Raw genomic sequence first — 15,536 nt, forward strand, 5'->3', positions numbered from 1 at the left:
ACACACATAAGCCACACACACACACTTGCTCACCCACACAGATACATGCCACACGCACACACACACTGAAGCTTTGCCCCGACTCCCCAGTCCCAGGGCCTCTCCCTGCTCTCTCCGCAGCTCCTCTCGACCCATGACCAGCGGCACCCCGCTGGCAGGGGTCTGCAGGAAGGCACGAGCGTTACCTGGGCCTCCTGAGAGGGCTTCTCAGGCAAGGGGGTGTGCCTGCTGCTCAGCCCAGATTAGGGGCTCCACTCTCTCCACCAGACTTGCTCCCCTTCAGACTTCAGCCTTAGCACCCAATTCCAAGAGATAGAAGATCAAGGCCCACTCGCCCCACCACTGTCCCCCCAGGGACCCACACCTTAAGCTCCTCTGGCTTGTTGGCCCCCAGACCCATCCTGGAGAGGTTAAGCACGTCCTTCCCAACTCCCAGCCACAAGCAGGTGCTCCACTACAGACGCCTGCTCCTGCAGGGGGTGGGTGCTGTTAGCAGGTGTCACTGGGAGACCCCTGTGCCATGAGCAGTCTTTACCAATCACATCATACTGTGGCCGATGGAAGCACAGAGGGAATGAGCTGAAGGATGGCGGGCGTCTCATGGGCATTCCGGGAGGGCTGGAGAACCAGGCTTGGAGGCTTTGCAGAGAAGAACAAGGGTCTGAATCATGCCACAGTGCTGGGCTGGTGAAGGCACCCCTGTGGCTCCCTCCCACGACTGGGCACAGACACTGTGGTTTGCAACAACAATGTGGGACGCAGGTGCCGCCATGACAACCAGGGCTGCCACTGCTCCTTGGGAAGCAGCTCTCACTGGAGTCTGTGTGGCCCCTGCTTCTTCCCAGTTCTGGACCCTGATTCAGTTGGCAGCAGGTGCATCTGATTGGCGGGGCAGGGTCATGTGCCCACACCCTAGCTGTGAGGAAAGCCGGGAGAGGGCAGACCTGGTATTTTCCAGCCCTCTCCTGGGAGGTAGGCTCAGCCTCATAAAGTGGCAACTTCCCTGGACAGAAGGAATGAGCAGGGTCCACTGGGCCCGCCTAAAAGGTCCAACACCTTCCCCCTGCCCTTAGCATGAAACCCAGCTCCCCCCATCCCTGAACACTACCCCTTCAGAGAGCATTGCCACCTTTCCCCTTGCCCAGATATTCTGGGTCCTCTTTCATTGTGCATCTCACTAGCCTGGTGTTTCTGTTCTCCATAGAGCAAGTCTGCAGGTGGGGGTGGTATGGATATGTTTGGGCCCCCTCTCCCTGAAACCCCACAAGTGTCTAGAGATTTTCCGTTGCTCAGTAAGTGTTGTCATTGTTGTTTCAAGGAGAGGTTTTCACATTTCAGGAACCTCTAATTAAAACACATTTCAGCTTTTTCAAAGACTCTCCGTCTAATACTGGCTTTCTCACAAAGGATGCTAGAGGCCTCTGGGGCATGAGAGTTCTTTGTTGCAATGGCCCCACTCTGTGCATCTTGCACATTTAGCAGTCCTGAATCCCAGGCACTGGATGCCAGTGCTGCCTTCCCCCATTCAAGGAGAAAACCAAGATCACTCCCACCCACTTTCAAAAGACCAAGGGACAGGACCATCCCAAGATGAGCACAGTCAGAACCCCAAAGCTGTGTACTTCACCCATAAAAAGGAGGAAAAGCCCTCACCATGTCCTAGTCTGCAGCCAAAGTGCCAACTCTACCCGCTCACTGCAGAAATCTCTCCTGTGTGCTGAGCAGGAATCCTTTTCTAGCACCCTGCTCACACCCAGCAGACCCTTCCCTCAATTGCCCACGGCAGAGATGACACGCAGCTGAAACAGTCAATGAAATTTATTGAACTGGACCATTTACTGAAACCATTGAAAACAAGGGAATGACAACATAGAGAGGAACTTCTAACAGCCACTACAGTCCGCAGGTCTTGAAGTCATCCTCGTCCGAGGTCCCTAATGAGATGCCTCAGCTGTTCCCCATGCTGTGGCCCTCCCACCATAGTCTCCCTTCCTGTGGACCCCACAGTCAACCTCTTGCCAGGACGATGGACAATGGTGATGTCTTCTCACTCCAGGGCACCCTTCCGCTTCTGGCTGACAGGCTGGGTGGGGCCCTGCACTATGGCCCACACAGGACAGTCACAGGATGCTGGAGAAAACAGCAGGAGACACCCAACCAAGCCAAAGAAACTGAGCCACAAGTAACAGCAGGTTGGACATCACAGCACAGCCCCAGTGGAGCCTCCCACAGCCCATGTCCCTGCTGCAGTTCTTCCTTCCTGAGGTCCCTGGGTGAGCGCCAGCTGCACCCTCATCAGTCCATCCTTCCAGGCATCTCCTGGGACTGGGCTTGGGGGTCTCCGGGGGGGGGGGCACTGCTCAGGTAACAACACACACATCTCCATAGGAACAAGCAGCGATTGGCCTAAATCTACACCGAGAAGGCAGAGTTGAGCTCACAGCACTGGACAAGAGTGAGCAGAGCCTGGGCTGGCACTGAAGCTCACAGCATGTGCCAGGGCTGAGAGGGGGCTGCCCACTAGGACAGGACACCCAATCTGGGATCATGCACAGCCCAAGGCTCTGCAAAGAAATCATGGCGTGTGTGTGTGTGCATGCGCATGTGCGTTGGGGGTGGATTACTTGACACGTGGGTCACTACGGGGTCTACAGAGACACAAGTGGGCTTCCCAGAACAGGGAACAGCTTGCTGCATCCAGGTGACAGTGAATGGGGGTCCCCCTCACGGGAGGCCCCAGCGGCTGGCACCCTTGAGATGACCCCTGATCCTGACATATCCCAGGCCCGTGCAGGTGGCAGACATCCTCAGGTGCCCCTCACTGAGGCTGGGGCTGCCACTTGGGAGAGCTGCCAGGCTGGCTGCCTGAGTTGGCAGGGCTGGGGCTCGGGCTCAGTGTGGTGCTGCCTTGGGCGGGGGTGCACCTCTCCCCTACCCATTTGGGGTAACACATGGTCATCTTGGTCACTTGGAAGGGCTGATGGTGGGGCATAGAGCCCCTTGGGGATCGTGGGGGGGCCGGGGGCTTGCTTTGGGCTGAGTAGACCCCTCCCTGGGCCTGGTCCCCATGTGGGGTGAGGCGGCTGCCCTGGCCTCGCCTCCCCCTGCCTCCAGGGCTCTGCTGCCTGGGAGGAGGGAGGGCCCCTGGGCCTTTTGAGCCTACTTGCCCGAGGAGGACTCGGGGTGGCTCATCTCCTCAGCCCCGTCCTCGTCTCCTGGCTCCTCCTGGATGAGCCCCTCCTTGGGGGTCTGCTCGGCCTCCTGGTCTCCTGCCTGAGCCAGGCCTTCTAGGTCACTGCCAGGACCTCCTGGGCCCCCCCCGGAAGTACGGCCCATCTGGGCAGGGGTGGGGTCCCCGGGGGCCTCTGAAGGTCCTGCCTGACCTAGCCCCGCAGGAGTAGGAGCATTTTCAACTTCCCCAGTGGAAGGGGAGGCCTTGGTGGTCGCCTGAGGGGCAGGGGCCGCCCTGGCAGCATCATGGGTGTCAGGAGCTGCCTCATCGGCCTCCTCATGTGCTGGGGCGGCCTCAGAGGTGTCTTGCTTGGAAAGGGCAGCCAGGGTGGTATCTTCCTTGGGTGGGGAGGCCTTGCTTTCTTCTGCAGTGACGGGGGTGCCCTCAGTGGTGACCTCACTGGCTGGTGCGGCCTGGGCGGAATCTTCACGGGCCGGTGCAGCATCTTCATGGGCCAGGGCACCCTGGCAGGTGGCTAGGTCTCCAACGTCCAGCTGGGCCCCTTCTTCCATGTGGAACTGCTCACTTCTAGCCGGAGCGCCCTCCCACGCCTCCGTCTCCCGAATGAGCTGCAGCATCCCCAGAAAGTCAGGCGGCCTCCTCTCCAGACGCATCCTCCTCAGCTTGTTCTCGAGCATCTCATTGGGCCGGGCCCGCATCAGCACCTGCCTGGCACGCAGCTGGTCTGCGATGGCGGGCCGGATGGCCCCCTTCTCCAAGGCCGCCTGCAGCAGGCCTTCCAGGCGCATCACATAGGCAAAGAGAGCCTCCTGGGGCCTCTGCGCACAAGTCAGGAACTTCAGCCGTGTGGTCATCTGGGCGTCCTTGTTCCCGAAAACCTGCACCAGCGCGGCCAGGCAGTCCTGCGCAGGGGTGTCAGGATTTTCCTCCAGGAGGCCGCACATGAGATCCAGCGCGGGGCCACCCAAGCTCTCCACCAGTCTCCTCCTCCTCTCCCTCTCTGACATGTGGCGCCACAGGTACAGAGTGTCGTTGGCATGGTGCAGCCAGCTCTCAAAAGACTCTTCTCCACAGCCCGGCTCTTCCACCCCAGAAAACCTTCTCAGTACCCGGTAGGCCATAGCATCGAGCAGAGGCTGCAAGGTCTGCCGCCAGTGCTGGCTCCGGGCTGCTGCCTCGTTGATGGCTCTTGCCACACCTGCAGCTCCTTCGTCACCTGGAGCCTCCGCCTCACCAGCAGCTCCTGCCATGCTCACAGATCCTGCCATACCTGCAACTCCTGTGTCCCCTGCGGCTCCCTCTTCATCTGACGCTCCCGCTTCCTCTTCAGCTCCTGCCTCACCCTCAGCTTCCTCCTCAACTGCGGCTTCTTCCTCACTTGCAGCTCCTGCCTCACCTGGGACTCCCAGGCCTCCAGCCTCACCTGTGGCTTCTTCCTCACCCACAGCTCCTGCCACATCTCCAACTTCCTCCTCACCTGCAGCTCCCGCCTCACCTGCAGCTCCTGCCTCCTCTGGGGCCCCTGCCTCACACACACCTGCAGCTCCTTCGTCACCTGGAGCCTCCGCCTCAGCTGCAGCTCCTGCCATGCTCACAGATCCTGCCACGCCTGCAACTCCTGTGTCCCCTGCGGTTCCCTCTTCATCTGACGCTCCTGCTTCCTCTTCAGCTCCTGCCTCACCCTCAGCTTCCTCCTCACCCTCAGCTTTGTCCTCACCTGCGGCTTCTTCCTCACTTGGGGCTCCTGCCTCACCTGGGACTCCCGGGCCTCCAGCCTCACCTGTGGCTTCTTCCTCACCCACAGCTCTTGCCACATCTCCAACTTCCTCCTCACCTGCAGCTCCCGCCTCACCTGCAGCTCCTGCCATGCTCACAGATGCCATCACGCCTGCAACTCCTGTGTCCCCTGCAGCTCCCTCTTCATCTGACGCTCCCGCTTCCTCTTCAGCTCCTGCCTCGCCCTCAGCTTCCTCCTCACCCTCAGCTTTGTCCTCACCTGCGGCTTCTTCCTCACTTGGGGCTCCTGCCTCACCTGGGACTCCCGGGCCTCCAGCCTCACCTGTGGCTTCTTCCTCACCCACAGCTCTTGCCACATCTCCAACTTCCTCCTCACCTGCAGCTCCCGCCTCACCTGCAGCTCCTGCCATGCTCACAGATGCCATCACGCCTGCAACTCCTGTGTCCCCTGCAGCTCCCTCTTCATCTGACAGTCCCGCTTCCTCTTCAGCTCCTGCCTCGCCCTCAGCTTCCTCCTCACTCTCAGAGTCTTCCTCACCTGTGGCTTCTTCCTCACCTGCAGCTCTTGCCACATCTCCAACTTCCTCCTCACCGGCAGCTTCCCTCTCACCTGGGGCTCCTGCCACATCTTCAGCTCCATCCTCACCTGCAGTGACTGCCTCACCGGCAGTTCCTGCCTCCTCTGGGGCCCCTGCCTCAGACACACCTGCAGCTCCTTCCTCACCTGGAGCCTCTGCCTCAGCTGCAGCTCCTGCCATGCTCACAGATCCTGCCACGCCTGCAACTCCTGTGTCCCCTGCGGTTCCCTCTTCATCTGACACTCCTGCTTCCTCTCCAGCTCCTGCCTCACCCTCAGCTCCCTCCTCCCCTGCGGCTGCCTCCTCCCCTGCAGCTCTGGCCACACCTGCCCTGCCAGCCACTGCTTGCCTCTGGGGCTGTGCAGGGAAATTGGGTCTATCCCGTGACTCAGAATCAGGGCCCTGGGGCAGGAAGAACACATCCCAGAGTCCCCCCTTGCCTGGTATCTGTCGGGGGACCAAACTTCGATTTAAATACTCAGTGAACTCCACCAAAGCGACCCTGAACCCGAGCTCCTTTCTGAAGACGTTGCCCAGCACTCGGTACCTGCCCAGGGGCCACAGGGCAGCCCGCACGGCCTCCTGGAATTCCCGGTCCTCGCAGTCCTCCGGGATGCCCAGGATGAGCAGGGAGCGCTGTGCGTTTGCGCCACTCCACCTGCACCAGTCCCGCAGCATCACCAGTGGCGTCACCATCACTGAGGACCTGAGGGCGGCCAGAAGGGACTGGACGGGCGTGCACGGACTCTCGCAGTGTGGGCCTCGGCCTGCGGGTGCAAAGGGGAGAGAGGCGTGTCTGTGCCACACAGCCCACCCCACCGCCCCAGCCAGAGCCCCGGGCCCCTCACGCTGGGGCCTGGAGCGCCTCCTCTCCCTGCTGGCTTCGTCGTTGGATCTTAGGAAACCTCTTCGATCATAAACCACGTTGCTTCACAAGATGGAAGGCTACCCACATTTTCTACCTCCTCTAGCCTCGGGGCTGGGGGGGTCGCCTTGTTCCCCAAGGACTCTCACGTTTTCCAATTTGGGGCATGAATTTCCCCAGGATCCTGCCTCCTTCTCTTCCACGTGCTCTGGCCTGCAGTGACAGCCCTCTTTCCTTCCTTCCCGGCAGGGTGACTCCTGTCCTCTCTCTGTTCGGGGTCGCTCTAGGCTGGGCTCCGGCCCAGTTCCACGCTGCCTGAGCAGAGCCCGCGGAGGGCCCACCCTGTCCCTCCCTCTCCCCCGCTCTCTCTCACTGACCTCCCCTCTGGGCGCTCTGGTCTCTTCCGTAGGGCACGTTGGGCTCTCTCTGCTCTTCTCTTTCTAGCTTCCTTCAAGGGACGTCAGGGCCCCGAGTCCGTGTCCTCCTCCTGTTCTACGGCGCACACTTAGAGCTGTCTGTCTTCCTCCGATCGATCGCTTCCTGCGCTGCCTCCCACTACTGTGGGAAAGTTGTATTTTTCTATCACTCGGTTTGAAACGCTTCCTGAGTTCCTCTGATTTCCTCAGATTTCTTCTTCCACCTACAGGTTTGCAAATCTTTAGAGACGTGTTAATCATTGTTAACGTCAAATAAAATCCCCCGGCGACCAGGCAACTTATTCTGTCAAAGCGCAACCCTTTTAAACTTAGGGAGACGCTCCTAGGGCCCGAAGTATGGCGTCCCCCGGTGACCCCTGCGAAGGGCCTCTACTTTCCGCGGAGGCCAAGGCCCTGGCCCTCCACCGCGGCAATCTCTGTGCACCCTCCACTGAGGCGACCTGGAGCTTCTCAGACACCCGCTGCGGGGGGCAGAGCCCCTCCCCGGACCCTCCCCCACTCCACCGCCCAGGGCACCAGCCTCCCGCAGACCACTGCCTCCCCGGCGCCTCGCCCTCTCTGTGGCACCTGCACCCATGCTGCCAGGCCCTCCTCTCCCGCACCCCTCCTCAGCCAGTGGCCCCCCACCTTCCCGCCCATCCCCCTGCCCATGCCCGGGCGCATCCTCCCCCGACCCGAAAAGCGCCCTCCCCCCCAGCTGGGAGCGCTCCCCTCCAGCCCTGGGAAGCAGGGCGCCCCCACGTGCTTGGACGTTATCCTGCCCATCCGGCTCCCCAAGCCCGGAGTGCTCCCCCTAGTGCCGGCAGTGGGAGCTCTGCCCTCCCGCCTCCCACCCCACAGATGCAGGGCTGCCAGCATGCCCCCACCCTCCCCACCCACCCACAGATGCAGGGCTGCCAGCCTGCCCCCGCCCCCACCCACCCACAGAGGGAGGACTGCCAGCATGCCCCCGCCCCCCCACCCACAGATGCAGGGCTGCCAGCCTGCCCCCGCCGCCCCCACCCACACATGCAGGGCTGCCAGCATGCCCCCGCCCCACCCACCCACCCACAGAGGCAGGGCTGCCAGCCTGCCCCGTCTCCCCCCCCCCCCCACCCCACAGCCAGCACCCCAGCGAGCCAGAGCGCACCACTGCCCAGAGCATGGCCGCCCAGCACTCCCGCTCGCATGGCCGGCCTCGCCCACGCCTCCCGCCCCAGGCGGACTCCCCTGGCGCCCCCACCCCAGCCAGCAGCCCCCCGTGCCGGGCGCCCTCCTGTCCGGCCGCAGCCCCGGGAGCGCTCGCTTCCCATGCCCCCCTACAGTCACTAGCCGCCCCCCCCCCCGCCACTTCCCCCCCTCCTGAGGCCCCTGGGAGCCCTGCCCTCAGCCCACACCCCAGCTGGCTGCCCCCCACCCTCACCGGCTCCCGCACGCTCACCCTCCCCTCGGACCCCCTCCCCCGCGAGTCCCCCGCCGACGTGGCTCACCTGCGCCGGCCCCGCGGGCGGCTCCCGGTCCCCTGGAAGGCCTGGCGGGCTCGCCTCAGGGCGGCTGTGTGGCCCCGGCTCACGCACTCTGCGCTCGGCCACGCCAGCTCCCGCGCCTCCCAGAAGCCCCCGGGCGCAGGAGAGAAAGTTCTAGGTGGCTCAGGGCAGGGCGACGATTGGCTGCGAGGAGCACGTGAGCGACGCCGCGCGGCGAGGGCTTCACGGCGCTGTCGCAAGGCTCGCAGCCGCGGCAGCACAGCGCGGCTTCCGCCCCTGCCACCGCTGCACAGCCCGGCTTCCGCCCCTGCTGCCCGTGGAGCCGAGAGTCGGCTCGCCCGCAGAGCCCGCTGGGGCCCGTGGGGCCCGCTGCCCGGTCGTCTGTGCCCTGCTGTGCTTGGCAGCGGCACGCAGACGGTCTACGTCCCTACTGACTTCTCCTCTCGGTGTCCCCATCCCGGGCGGGAGGGGTGACATCTCCATCGGCGGTGCTGGGAAGGTCCGCCTCTCCCTCTGTCCCGTCACCCTCGGTTTCCTGGACAGCAAAGTTCTGTCCCTGGCCACAGACACTCCTGGGAACTAGCGCTGCGCGTCCCTCACTGCTGACCCTGCCATCGTTCTGACCTCCCATCCCAGGGACCTGCCTCTGTCTTTAACTCGGCTTGGTCCACTGTCAGCACGGTCGCTCCGACTTCCTTAGCTGCTCTTTCTGTGGGACAGCACTCGGAATCCTCTTACTATCCGCTCGCCTGAGGCTTTGCTGTCCAATCGCAGCGCCTGTGGGCAGCAAAAGCCTGGCTCTCGGCTTCATCCAGACAGTCTCTGCCTTTTAATCGCACGGTTTAACCCGTTAACATCGAGTGTGGTTTCTCCTATGGCTGGATTTACGTCCAGCCCTTTACCGGCTGCCTGAGTCTGTTGCAGATACTGAGGAAAAAATACCAGAGACCGGGTGGCTTATAAACAGCAGACGTTCATTTCTCACAGTTCCGGAGGCTGAGAAGTCCAGAAGCGAGGTACCGGCAGATGCCGTGTCCGGCGAGGACCTGCTTCCTACTTCACACACAGACATCCTCTCACCATGTCCTCGCTATGGCAGAAGCGGGTGAGGGAGCTCTCCGGGGTCTCTCTTACAAGGTCACTAATCCCGTTCATGGGGGCTCCACCCCCAGGAACCAATCACCTCCCAAAGGCTCCACCTCCAAATACCATGGCGTGGAGGGGGTCGATTACACAGGTGAATCTGGGGGAGGACACAGACATTCGCTGCACAGCACTCTCTGCCCATCTCTCTCTCTTCCTATGTTCCCCTTTTCCTGCCTGAGATAGTCAAAAATTTTTTATTGCATTTTAACTTACTATTGCCTTTTGAGGCTATTATCGCTTTGAAATGCTTTTGCGGGTTGCTCGAGAGATTATAATCTATTTCCTTAACTTTTCACTGTCCACTTGTGGCTAATGTTGTACCACTTCACGTAAATGTAAGAAGCTTTCCACCATACAGATTCATTCCCCCTCCACCCATCCTTTATGCTGCAGTCGCCACATGAAGTACGCTTACAGATATTAGAAAACCTACCATATGCTAGTGTAATTTTTATTTAAAAGTCACATGTATCATAAGGAAATTAAGAGCAAATAGATGTTCTTGAATAGTTACCCCCCTATTTACCATTTCTGATGTTCTCCATCTCTACCCACGCATCAAGGCTTCCTCTCCTATCGTCTTTCTTCAGAATGAAAGGCCTCCCGTAGCATTTCTTTTCGTGTAGATCTGTTGATGAATTCTCTTAGCTTTCACGTCTCTCCAAAGGTCCTTATTTCGCCTTCCTTCTTGAACGATCTTTTCCCTGCACAGAGACGGAGAGTTCTGGGTTGAAAGTTGTTTCCCGTTGTTGTCGTCGTTCGGCGCTTTGAAACGCCCTTCCCTGCCTCCTGGGTTCCCTGGGGTCGATGAGAATTCAGGGAATATTCCTGTTAATTTCTCCTAGATGTACTGCTTTGTCTAACTCTGACTGCCTGTGACATTTTCTCTTTCTACGCTGTTCAGTCGTTCGGCTACGCTGCACAGACATGTGGTTTTCCTTTGTATTTATCCTCCTTGGGGTTCACAGGACTTCTTGACTCTGTAAAGTATGTCTAGCCCCAAATTTTGAAAATGTCCGTCATTATTTCTTCAAGTAGTTTTTCCTCCCCGTTCTCTCTTTTCTCCTGGGATCCCAGATACACATGTGGTTGGACCTTTTCATATTGTTCTACAGCTCACTGAGGCTCTGTTCTTTCTTTTTTTGGAAAAACCTTTTTTCCTCACAGTTTCTCAGAACGGATCATTTCTGTTGCTCTATCTTCCCACAAGTGATATGAAGCCTCTGCATATTCATAACTATTAACAAACACCGATGTTAAGGGAAGGATAGAGTAAGAGGAGCCAGGAAAGGATTGAGTAAAGAGCTGCCAAGTTCCAAGAGCACGTGGCATCCTGGAGCCTGGGACAGGGAGCACTTGATGCAGTGGGAGATCAGAGAGCCTCTGCAGAAACCTAGCCCAGCATGGTTCTCACCTGCACAAAACGGAAGCAGACTGGCTGATGGAAGCACAGAGGGAATGAGCTGAAGGATGGCGGGCGTCTCATGGGCATTCCGGGAGGGCTGGAGAACCAGGCTTGGAGGCTTTGCAGAGAAGGACGAGGGTCTGAATCATGCCACAGTGCTGGGCTGGTGAAGGCACCCCTGTGGCTCCCTCCCGCGACTGAGCACAGACACTGTGGTTTGCAACAACAATGTGGGACACAGGTGCCGCCATGACAACCAGAGCTGCCACTGCTCCTTGGGAAGCAGCTCTCACTGGAGTCTGTGTGGCTCCTGCTTCTTCCCAGTTCTGGACCCTGATTCAGTTGGCAGCAGGTGCATCTGATTGGCGGGGCAGGGTCATGTGCCCACACCCTAGCTGTGAGGAAAGCCGGGAGAGGGCAGACCTGGCATTTCTGCTCTTCTTGTGGGAAGTGAGTTCCACATTAGCTGAGGGCACTGCATGTGTATAGGTCCTGGGGCTGGAAGGAACATGGTGAGTATCAGTGTGGCTCCAGTGCGGCTGGAGCAGAGAGAGAGAGAGGGTGCTGTGCGCTGAGGCTGGAGAGAACAGACTGTGTAGTCCTCATTGGCCTCAGGAAGAGGCTGATCTTTACCTGAAAGAGTTGGAGACCCATGAAAAGTCTGAAGTCAGTGGTGCAGTGCACTCATGTGCGTGTGTGTGACATGATAAAACTATATTTTCAGGCGCTTTCTCTGGCTTCCCTGTGGAAGAATTATGGGTGGGGGGGCAGAGTGGATGCAGAAAGACTGTGGAGGGGCATTGACTTGTCCTTCGAGAGATGATGGTGGTCTGAACCGTAGTAGCGGCAGTGTCGCGGAGCTGCTAGGGCAGATTTCACAGACCGAAAACACACGGAGAGCTAACCAAACACTAGGAGTGATCAGATGGGGAAAGTGAGTGAGGGCCATGTCCCTGAGTTGTGCCCTTTGCCACAGGTGTATGGGGGTTCCATTCACTGCAGCTGAGGACTCAGGAAAAGCACTGGCCTGGGTAGAAACCTACGTCTGTTTTGGACATGTGAGTTGGAAACTCCAGGTGGGGATGGGACTCGGGCACAGACTCGGAGGAGAGGTCTAGGCTAGGGGCAGACATGGGGCATCATGGAAAGCTCCGGGTGGCCGGAGGATGAATCCACGTATAGATGTGCCTCACCAGGCCCACCCCCTCCCAAGTGTGGACAAGGTGCCAGGGGATGGGGCGAGCATGGCCACTAGTGGGGGCGGGCATTGGGAAGCGAGGGGCAGCCCCACTGCAGGTCAGCCTCAGGCTGAGCAGCTGTCCTGAGCTGTGAGAAGGTGAGCTTTCCCCCCACAGGGACACCAGGACAAGGCTGGATAGCTCTTTCAGGTCCCCAATATTGGTGATCTTCCTGGGTGCAGCCCCTGTCCCCTGAAGGAATACCTGGAGACAGGACGTTGCTGGCTGCCCTGTCGGCCATTCCACCCTTCTTCCTTGCTAAGGGAACCCCCTTTTTGTTCAAGTGTCTGTCCCTCCTCCATGCAGCTCAAGGCATGGTAACCCCCATGCCCAAATCCAGAGACAGATCTGATGGGGTAAAGCCCAGCTGTGCATGACGTTCCTAGAGCGACTGTTAGTGATCTGAGCGGCCCACGGCTGAAACCGCCCACTTGGGCGGAAGGGAAGGGTCCCTTTTCTGTCCAAGGAGGAGGGCTCCTCTTTCTCTGGGGCAAGACCGAGGAAGTGCACAGGAGAAGGCAGCCCAGTGCCAGAGCCGAGACTTAAGGATGGAAGGAGGCTGGGTCCTGGGTGCAGCCTGGAGCAGTGTGGCATGGGGTGGGGAGGGGGGGATGACACCTAGGAGGAGAACAGTCAAGGGACGTTTGTAGTCACACTGGGAGGCTCAGTGAAGAGACAGCGTGGCCACAGTGGGAGGGACAGTGGTGGCCACATGGAGGAGGGAAAGCAGAGGGACAGTGGTAGCCCCTCTGGAAAGTTCAGGGGCCAGAGCAGCTGCGGCAGCCGTCAGAGAAGCTGCCGCGCTGGCTGTGCTTCAGGCCCATGGACGCCAAGCTGGCCTGCTCTGAGGGGAGGGTCTTGCCCCCCCCCCGGGCACCAAAGCCCAGCCTCTGGCCCCACCAACCTCACCATGAGGGTCCCCATCAAGCCTCAGGAGCCCCAGGGTTATAAGGACTTGGCCCACGTGTGACATGACATCATCCATTACATGAGTCACGCAGTGCTCTGACCCTTACAGAGGGTCAAGGAGCAGCCCAGGCGACCTGGGGCACTGATTGCCACGTGCTTCCCCAGCGCCTGCACGCCCCAGGGCCAGCATGTCTCAGGGCTGCAGCTTGGACAGCCCTCCTCCACCCATCCACGCACTCTGCTTTTTCGGCGGGGGTGCAGAAGTCGGAGATCCACGTGGAAACAGCTCATGCCGTCCATCCGTCCACAAACCAGCTCACCTCACATGCTCTTGGCCTGAGCTCTGTCTGTCATCCTCAATTAGTGTCTGGGGTTGGGAGGACATCAAAGACTGCATGTCCCCCAGACCCTTCAGCTGGCCCTGGGGGGAGGGGTGCACTTCCTGCAGGCTCCACCTGGCTCCTGCCCCCTCCTTAGGCCTGGCCTCCTCCCTCCCCCTGCTGGCTCGGACCCCTCCCCGCTGAGCGAGGGGCTCACTCCCTTCCCACTGACGACTTGCCTTGGCCCTGGGCCCCTTGTCCAGGCCCCTTCCCTGCTGAGGTCCCCAGGATCTGCTGCAGAGTGGCCCACGCTGGGCTTGCTGCCCTCGGGGCACCATCTCTGCCTGCAGCAGGTGAGGCTGCCTCTCAGAGAAGGTCCCAGGCCCCCGGCCACAATAAGGGGAAGCGGATGGGAGGAGAGAGCGAGCCAGATGGCCCTGCACGAATCATTGTGGGAGCTGACTGGTGCATCCATGGACTTTCATTATATTACTCTCTCTAGGCTGGGCACGTGTTTGAAATTCTTCATCATGAAAAGTTGAAAAACTTCTGGAAGGGAAGTTTATCTCCTGATGGATACCATTGTGGGTTCATCCCTTTCTCTTCCTACGTCTATCGCTTCTGCCTTGGGCATTCTGATGCTCTCCAGACTAGCTGTAACCACGCTGCCACCACCCATATGGTCACCCCAAACCGTTGAAGACAATTGTGCACGGTCTCCCCACTCTCTTTTATGGCCCCATTGCAGCTGCCTGTTCCCAGCACACCCCATCCTCCCCTGCAGCGATGCCAGGCGGCACGCGGAGCCCCTCTGGGCCTGAGGCTCTCACTTCCTTCTTGTCCTGAAGGGTGGATGCCCATGCTCGCTAGGAATTGCCCAAGGCTAAAGGAGCTGCCTTACCCAAGGGTGTCCCCACCCACATCCAGTTACTACTAGCAGGTGTGGGGTGCAAAGGCCCAGCCCCTTCCCTCAGCTGGCTTGGGGAGGGTTTCAGCTCAGCCCCTTCCCTTGTGTGTGAGTCTTCTGGGGCTGCTGTGACAAATGACCACAAACCAGGGAACTTAAAACAACAGGAATTTCTCCTCTCATAGTGCTGGAGGCCAGAAGCCCAAAATTAGGGTGCCAGCAGGGCTGCGCTCCCTCCAAAGGCTCTAGGGGAGGACTCTTCCTTGCCTCTTCCAGTTTTGGGGGGCTCCAGGCATTCCTGGGCTTGGGGCTGCATCAGTCTTATCTCTGCCTCTATCTTCACGTGGCCTTCTCCTCTGTGTCTCCCTTCTGTCTTTTTGTTGTTGTTTTTTGGTGAGGAAGATTGTTGCTGAGCTAACATCTGTGCCAATCTTTCTCTATTTTGTATGTGGGACGCCACCACAGCACAGCTTGATGGGTGGTGTGTGGGTCCGCACCCAGGATCCAAACCTGCAAACCCTGGGGCTGCTGAAGTGGAGCATGTAAACTTAACCACTATGCCACTGGGCTGGCCCCTCTCTTCTCTCTCTTATAAGGACACTTGTCATTGGATTTAGGGCCCACCTGGATAACCCAGAATGATCTCATCTCAAGATCCTTAACTTTACCACATCTGCAAAGACACTTTTTCAAAAAAGGTCACATCCACAGGTTCCCGGAGTTAGGACGCGTGCGTATCTTTTGAGGGGACACCATTCGCCCCACTATACCTCAAGAGCCCAGGGCCAGGCCTGCCCAGCCAGCCCCCCAGTGAGAGGACAAGATTGGGCATCAGGGCTCACAGCCAAGGGCCACAGAGGACCTCCCTGCCTCTGTTCCAGGGACGGACCCCCAAAGCTATGCTGCAGGGGGCCCCCGGGAGCCCTGCTCCCTGTGGTCTGAAGCACCCTGAGTGGGTGTCCCAGCTCTCCCCCTAAGACGGGGGGACGACTGCAGTCCTGGAAGCCTTGGCCTGCTGAGGGCGTCTCCCTGCGGCCCAGGATCTCCTGGCCAGGGCCCGGGGCCGTTTGAGGCGAAGGGAGGCCTGAGCTCTGGTTTTGTGAGGAAAGGTACAGCTGGGAGACAGAGAGGGGGCCCACCCCATTGTGCTCAATTCCCAACAGCCCAGAGGCTGGGTGGAAGGGGCGGGACATGCAGACTGGCTGGGTTTTCCTTGTTGCTTTTCTTTGACAGCCTTTTTCATATTCCTGATTTTTCAAGAAACTCATCATTGTCAACAGAGCACGTGTTCCAAGTCAGCCCTAGATTTCAATGCTGGTTTTGCGACATGGATGG

The 15,536-nt window shown here is 59.4% G+C and overlaps 1 protein-coding gene across 1 annotated transcript; it reads right to left on the reverse strand.

The window, feature by feature from the left end:
- Positions 1–1,839: 1,839 nt before the first annotated feature.
- On the reverse strand, positions 1,840–7,088 carry PNMA6E (PNMA family member 6E). Its single transcript, XM_070502477.1, has 2 exons — positions 6,751–7,088; positions 1,840–6,275 (listed from the first exon to the last, which is right to left on the reverse strand). Exon 2 carries the CDS (start codon positions 6,202–6,204, stop codon positions 3,160–3,162), a length of 3,045 nt encoding a protein of 1,014 aa, XP_070358578.1. The 5' UTR covers positions 6,205–6,275; positions 6,751–7,088; the 3' UTR covers positions 1,840–3,159.
- Between the last annotated feature and the right edge of the window lie 8,448 nt (positions 7,089–15,536).

This window comes from Equus asinus, chromosome X, assembly GCF_041296235.1.
Source record: "Equus asinus isolate D_3611 breed Donkey chromosome X, EquAss-T2T_v2, whole genome shotgun sequence".
In the NCBI taxonomy this organism is placed as follows: domain Eukaryota; kingdom Metazoa; phylum Chordata; class Mammalia; order Perissodactyla; family Equidae; genus Equus; species Equus asinus.